The sequence below is a fragment of the Morus notabilis genome, unplaced genomic scaffold (genome assembly GCF_000414095.1).
Source record: "Morus notabilis unplaced genomic scaffold, ASM41409v2 Scaffold75, whole genome shotgun sequence".
Taxonomy (NCBI): domain Eukaryota; kingdom Viridiplantae; phylum Streptophyta; class Magnoliopsida; order Rosales; family Moraceae; genus Morus; species Morus notabilis.
In genome coordinates this window covers 782674-790076 of record NW_010361425.1, presented here as the reverse complement: position 1 = coordinate 790076, position 7403 = coordinate 782674, and the positions used below count along the sequence as shown (strand labels likewise).

General features: G+C 29.7%; 1 protein-coding gene across 2 annotated transcripts; it reads left to right on the top strand.

The window, feature by feature from the left end:
• The first annotated feature begins 3485 nt into the window (after positions 1-3485).
• On the top strand, positions 3486-7185 carry LOC21406645 (UMP-CMP kinase 3). Of its 2 annotated transcripts, none has more exons than XM_024166473.1 (10): positions 3486-3537; positions 4237-4299; positions 4420-4471; positions 4577-4694; positions 5288-5444; positions 5559-5639; positions 5801-5908; positions 6036-6107; positions 6296-6348; positions 6987-7185. In XM_024166473.1, exons 2-9 carry the CDS (start codon positions 4270-4272, stop codon positions 6302-6304), a joined length of 627 nt encoding a protein of 208 aa, XP_024022241.1. In that variant the 5' UTR covers positions 3486-3537; positions 4237-4269; the 3' UTR covers positions 6305-6348; positions 6987-7185. The 2 variants fall into 2 exon arrangements, with proteins under 2 accessions (XP_024022241.1, XP_024022240.1); XM_024166472.1 differs by having other exon boundaries at positions 6036-6133.
• The last annotated feature ends 218 nt before the right edge of the window (positions 7186-7403 follow it).

Below are 7403 nucleotides of genomic sequence, written 5' to 3'. Positions count from 1 at the left end.
ATTATTATATTTAATTTTATAAAAAATACTACTATCCCAATTATTATTATAATTATTAATTATAATATCACAACTATATTATATTATATTATATTATATTATATCATAATATCACAACTATATTATATTATATTATATTATATCATAATATCACAACTATATTATATTATAAGATAAAATTATGTTATAATATATAATATTATTACAAAATATTAAATAAATATATTATAATTTTTAATTATATTATCTTGTAATATTTTTATTATATAATCACGTGACCACATTTAATCCCGTAACTAATTTTTATTGTATTATTATAATTATATTATACAATTTTTAATCAATTTTTGAATTTCTATTAAAAACAAGTAGATAAAATCTTCTATATCATGTAATGATGGATATTGTGTGGTCATGTAATGATGGAATCAATTAACTATAAAACTATAAAATTAATATAACTATAAAATCACGTGACCACACTTAATCTCTTATTTTTTATCTAATTTTAACAGAATTTTTTACAAAAGAATTTAAATGGGACAAATTTAAAATTCAAAAGACAGTGAGAATTCTCAAAACTTAAACGATAAAGTGGGAATAATATTAATCTTTAAAACTAATAAAATTAATCTTTAAAATTCAAAGGACACTAATAAAATTAATCTTTTTTTATTTTGACAAATTACACATTTTCGTCTGAACTATAAGTCTTATTATAAAATGTCGTCCAAACTTTATTTTTATTTTTTATTTTTTCTTTCTAAACATCAACAAACTCTTGTAAATTTTCCCCTAAAAAAGAAGGCATAAATCTTATCTAGCCCATTGACGAATTGGAACCACCCATCTGGTACCTTGTTATGACTGAAATATAAGCATAGCACATGCGCTTGCATTCATCTGTCAACTCAGAATTTATTTCCCTTTTGTAGCAAAAAAAATAAAAAATAAAAAATAATGACATGCCCATTGGATTCCATTAATTACTTGCCAAACACGTTGTAGACTTTGCATGTGTTGGCACGTGTAGGTGCAATATTAATGTTACCACGAATATATGCAAATTTGCTTTCAACTTTCCCATATATTTGAGCATGAACTATGGACCATATTCTTTTGTGGAATCGGAATGATGTTCTCTCTTGTAATTATACTTGATAGTTTTACTTTGTCCTTATCAATTTATACAAAGAAGAATTTCATAGGCAGTTGTTTAATTGTAAATTATAATATGTATTTCGAAAATATACATTATAAGTGTTTACACGTAATAAAAGTACACACAACATTCATGAGATGTAAATTTTCTTGTATTTCTAATTTCTAAGGAACTATTATTCAAATTAGGCCTTTTTAGGGAAATCATTTGATATGCTTGTAGGAAAAAGTTTAATAGGTATTTCATGTCGTTAATTATTTGATTTTGTCTTTGTTACCGAAGAAATGTCAGTCCAAATGTTAAAAGAATAGATCCTGTACTCAAAATTGTTGGATATTGTTCTCTAAAAAAAAAGAAATGATGGATAATGTGGTGCATGGAATTTCTGAAACTTATCTAGAATTTAAGAAAGAGTGACAAAAAGCTTCCCAATATTCAAAGATGACGATGTAAAAAGAGAAAAGTGGTACAAATTAAAAAATGCTCGTTGCAAGCACTAATTTCGATTCAAATGGTCACAAGCTATAGAAAAACATTATGGCTGCGTTTGGTATTATTTTTCACTCTCAAAATCAGCTTTTACTTGTAATAAAAGCTGATTTTAGTGTTTAATAAATCTCCTCAAAAGTATTTTTTAAAGAATTTTTGAAGAATTTACAGCTAAAATTAAAAACAGTCAAAATACAACTTTAGTTTTTAGATTGGGCAGAAATTAACATAGTACAATTAATAAAACTTTCATAATACCCATAACCCTTAATGAAATTTAAAATTTACAATATTTTCAATCTAAAATTCACTCGTAATATAATATAATATAATAATACAATAATATAATATAATGTAATAGTAATATTGTAACCAATAAGATCATAATTATATTAATAACTCTAATATTATTATTTTATCATATAACGTGATATTATAATAATATTATAATTATTATAATAATATGATATTATAATTATTATTTCATAATAATATTATATATTATATTGTATTGATATAATAATTATATATTATATTATAATATAGTATATTATATTATATTATGTTATAATATAATATAGTTGTAATTTTTAATTATATTCTAACTGAAATATTATTATTTCTTATGTAATATTATACTCGGCGGGCTTCTCTCCTCCATATTCTCTGCTTAGGGTTTTCGACGGTAATCGGTGGAATCAACTCTGCTCTGCCTCTGCTCTCCAAAATCAATCGAGGTATGCCTATTAATTTGGTGATTTAAGTGTTTAGATTGGTTTTGTAGCAAGAATGCTCTATGATTTACTTCCTCTATTATTGATTTGATCATTCAAAAAAAAAAATGCCACTTGATATCTTCATGGATATAATCCTTTTTCGCTCTGAAAAACACCAGCCCATGAATGTTAACACTACACCTTCAAAACGTTTTACTTTTGGGTTGCTCTACTAAGAGATAGCTAAAGAAAATATAATTCTGCTACTTCAACCTATTTCATCATTCTTAAACATTCTTAAAAAGTAAGCAGCGGCTGCTGCTGCGTCAAATGGAGTTGTGTCTGTCATCTTGTTTCAGCCGCAAAAATATGCTAAAATGTAATGTGATCAGTTGCTAGCATTTTTCCCGAAGGCAAAGGTCGGTTATTTTTCAAGCCCGTTATGATTTTCTGATGACTTGTGGGATTTAGGCCGGTTGTGTTCATATTTATGTTTGTGGAGATTGTTATTTGTTGTTTGTTGATAGTGCTTAAACCTTAAGGCAGATTAACAATAATGTTTGTTTTCCGGTTGAATTATATTCAAACTCTCTAATTTGTTAATGTTGGTGTTCGGTTGGATTTGTTAATGACTTCTTGTTTGCTGGTTGGTAATTTATGTTTACTAAGTTATTTTATTTTAAATTATTTACTATTCATTTATAATGTAATTTAAATTATTATATTAATTATTAAAGTTTTTATTTAGAATTCAATTATTATTTATTTAATATATTATTATTTAAAATACTATTATATATTTTTAAAAAATTAAACCACCAAATGCAGTTTTAATTTTTTTTTTCAAATGAAAACAATCTCATAATAAAATTACTTAATGCATTTTCAGAAATAATTTTAAAATAAATAAAAACGTTTTTATTTTTATTTTTATATAAAAAATAAAATCACTTTAAAATGAGTTCCAAACATACACAAAAAGTCACGCGGCACATTCGTGACCCACCAAACAGTGGGACCAATTTTTGTGTCGTTGCCAAGAAAATGTAAAGTCATGGATCAATTTGTTGAAATTAATATATACCTTCGTCGTCCCTCGTTTTCCCCTCTCTCTCTCTCTCTCGCTCCTCTCCACCAGTTTCTCTCTCCTCGCGCGCTTCCTCTAATCGGGTAAATTGATCTCCTTTTTCTCAATCTTATATTCCTCTAGTTTCTTAAATTCCAATTCCGATCTGCTTTCTCTGATTTGAATATGTTGTCGGTGCAATCTTGTTTGGTTCCCGGGAAAGAAAATGGAGGGAAAGTTGCAATATTTTGTTTTGAATTCAAGTATCGCGGGTTTCTCATTTTCTTTTAATTCCTCCGTGCTATTTTGTTTCGTTTGTAGCTTATATATCTGATTCGCTACCATTTGGCTTTGATCTGTGTATTTATATGTTTGATCTCGTTTGTGTTCGAATATTATTCTTGATCTGGCTTCTGAGGAAAGCGTATGGAAAAATATATCAAAAATTTCAAAGTTTTAGAATACAGTATTATTTAGAAGTTGTAAAAGAAGCAAAATTGCTTCCATTAACCTGTAGATCAAATTTTCTTTAGGAATTCTACATTTTTCTTTCTCTTTCTCTTTTCTGTTCGTTGGATCTGTGGAGAAATGAATGTTTGGTTAACTTGAATAAACAAGAATAGTTATTTTTATTAGTTTAATAAAAGTGGGTTCTGCATAGCTCTGCAGATCTGATAGAAAATTCACAAATGTCTAAGACTTTGTGGCTAGACGTAGATTTATATGGCCGCATAAGCGTAATTGATTTTTTTTTTTTGGCTCTTTATTTCCCTTTACCATTGTTTTGCTTTTGGTTGATGCAGAAAGTATATCCCAAGATTATTTAAGTTGTTTCTATGGGTTCAATCGTTGAATCTGCAAAGCAGGTATATGAATATATACATCTTCACAATTGATTCTCAACAGGAAATAAAAGATTAGTGGTTCACAAAAGCTTGATTCAATTGAAGATCCTTATGCTTTTTACGTTTAATTTTCTGTCTCAGGATGCTAATGGAAGCTTAGCTGAAAAGAAGCCTACGGTTGTTTTTGTACTGGGTAAGCACTTTTTCCAAATTTTGTCAAAGTGTATGGTAAATGGTTAAATTACATGTATCATTCCAAGCTAGGTGTCCTCTGATTCCAAGACGCTCTGACTGTCAGGTGGCCCGGGCTGTGGAAAGGGTACCCAATGTGCTAATATTGTTGAACACTTTGGGTACACACATCTAAGTGCCGGTGACCTTCTGCGAGCAGAAATAAAATCTGGATCTGAAAATGGGTATGCCTTTTGTCTTACTGTCTGTTTTCAATGGTTATGTGATGTATACTGCAATTTGAGCTCAAAAGTTAGGTCAAACCTTAACAACCACGCGCCATGCTAGATGGAGGAAAATGGTAACGTTAAGGTATTATCATCAAATAAGTTAACTAACGGAAAATACCCAATTTCTGGTAAGATTTTTATCAAGAAAAGATACTTCTGATAACTCAGCTGTACCATAATTGTTGACAATTGACACATTACAACACAATCTAGTTGATTCAGCCAAACTCTTCCAGAAGAATTCAAGCAATCATGATATCTCCTAGGTGCTTTTTCCCTTGCTTTATTAACGTTCGTTGGAAATGCTCTTTTGTTGTCCTGTATGTGCTAAGCCAAGTCCATACTCTGTGTTTGTGCTTTCTTGTTTCTTGTTTCTTTTTTTTTCCCCCTTTTTTATGTAACTTAATTATTTACTTTTTCTTTTTGTGTTGCTTGTTATCATTGAGTTAGTTAAACTGAACAAGACACACATTTTGAATTTGAGCTTGTTTTTAAGCAGTGATAATTTCTTTTCAGAGATATTGACACCTTTTCTCTTATGGCTAAAGCACCATGATTCAGAACATGATCAAGGAAGGAAAGATTGTTCCCTCAGAGGTAACAATTAAGCTTCTCCAAAAAGCAATGGAAGAAAGTGGAAATGACAAATTTCTTATTGATGGTTTTCCTCGTAATGAGGAAAATCGTGCAGCATTTGAAGAAGTTGTAAGCCCACTGCACAAACCCTTCTAGTAACTTTATCTTTACCAGAAAATGTATGAGAGTTAAGGATCCTTACGTTGAATGACGACCTGAGTAATGGTTCTTGGCTACTTGCAGACTAAAATTGAACCAGCATTCGTCCTGTTTTTTGATTGTGCGGAAGAAGAGATGGAGAGGCGTCTTCTGAGTAGGAACCAGGTTAGGATTATGTGATTTATCAATCTCTCTGATTTTGCTGTGATCTCTCTCTCTCTGTTTATCTATGCTGTATATGTTCTTATCCTTTCTGTTTATTTTAATGTCATTTCTTGTAATCCGCATGTAATAATATGTTTGTTTTCAATTTTGGGTTTGTCTAGGGAAGAGAAGATGATAACATTGAAACAATAAGGAAGCGGTTCAAGGTTTTCCTAGAGTCTAGTCTTCCTGTGGTTGAGTACTATGATTCCAAAGGAAAAGTTAGAAAGGTAATTGTGATGTTCATATTACTAAGTTGTGTTAATATGTATGTAGCTCTTATTGTAAGCATCTTTGGGTTGTGATATATTATTGCACATTAATCATAACCATGGATTTTTTTTTTCTCTCAATCAGATTGATGCTGCAAGGCCTATTGGCGAGGTCTTTGAGTCAGTTAAAGCCATTGTTGCCCCACAAAATGAGAAGGTAAAGGGTTACGGCCGTGTGCTGAGGTAATATATACTCGCTTTAGATGTTTACAAGCGGAAAATAATGAACCTGAAGGAATTTTATGAACTGCTGTTAAAGGAAGGATGATATACAAGAGTACGATCGATGTTGATTTTTGAAATATGTCTAATTTACTCCTTAATGCTAATTTATGGTGTTTGCAGGCTGACTGAGTGTTGCAGTTGTACCTAAGATATAAGACGTGCCGTCTATTGAGGTAAAATTTTGAATATTGTTAGAAATCTTGATTATAAACCTCAAGAATATGAAATTCTGATGCTATTCCCCGGTGTTAACGAGGTCATTCAAGTTGATCTAGTACAATTAGGAATCGCTCCTTGATCATATCTTTGTTCAAAACCGTAGTTTAGTTGGTGATTGTTAAACTCAATACCTCCATACACATGTGATAAATTTTTATAACAGAGTTAAGATGTACAGGCTTTTCACTGGAATCTCCAATGTGATCTTTTATGTTTGATTCCCATTCTTTATTGAGTTGCCAAGAAATGATTTGATGATTAAAGGACGCTCTTTAGTTTATCGCATTAAGCAATAGCTTGTCAGTTTTCTGTATTAATTGTAGTCTTGAAGAATCTGAGGATTGCGATATTGTTCACTTGCGTTCCATGTTTGAAGGAAAATGAAAATAAAATACAAATTCTTATTGCTAGACTATGGGACAATAAAAGACTCATTTATCAAAGAAAGAAGATATGGGCGTGGGACCAATTAGTTTTCACATGCAAAGCTACTTGCGGAATTACAATTTCTAATGAAATGAATTTCTACAAATATTTAAATCATTCAGTGAGCTGGTATTCTTGACTAAAATTATCATTATAATTCTTGCAGGTTATGCTTTTGTGGGCTGCATATAACAGTATTTCATGTGCAAGGTTTTTGTATTTTGGTTATTGTTTTAGAAGGTTGTAGTTTATATATTTAAAAAAAAAATGAGGTATATGTCTTTGTTATCATCCTTATTGTATTATATATTAAGAGTACTAAACTGATTATAATCACAATAATATTTACTCTCTCTTACTACCCAGTAGGCATCAATTTTTACTTATTTTTTTTTCAAGTTCTCAGAAGAAAAGGTTTTAACTGTAGAAGTAAGACGACGAATATTATATTCCAAATAATTGAAAATTCTGTACGATAATCATTAATATACGATTAAGTGTCTTTTTTAATAGCAAAATTCAGTTCCCCTTAAAAAAAAAAATCAGTTGAAGTAATTAAGGGCCCGTTTGGTTTGGGGATCCA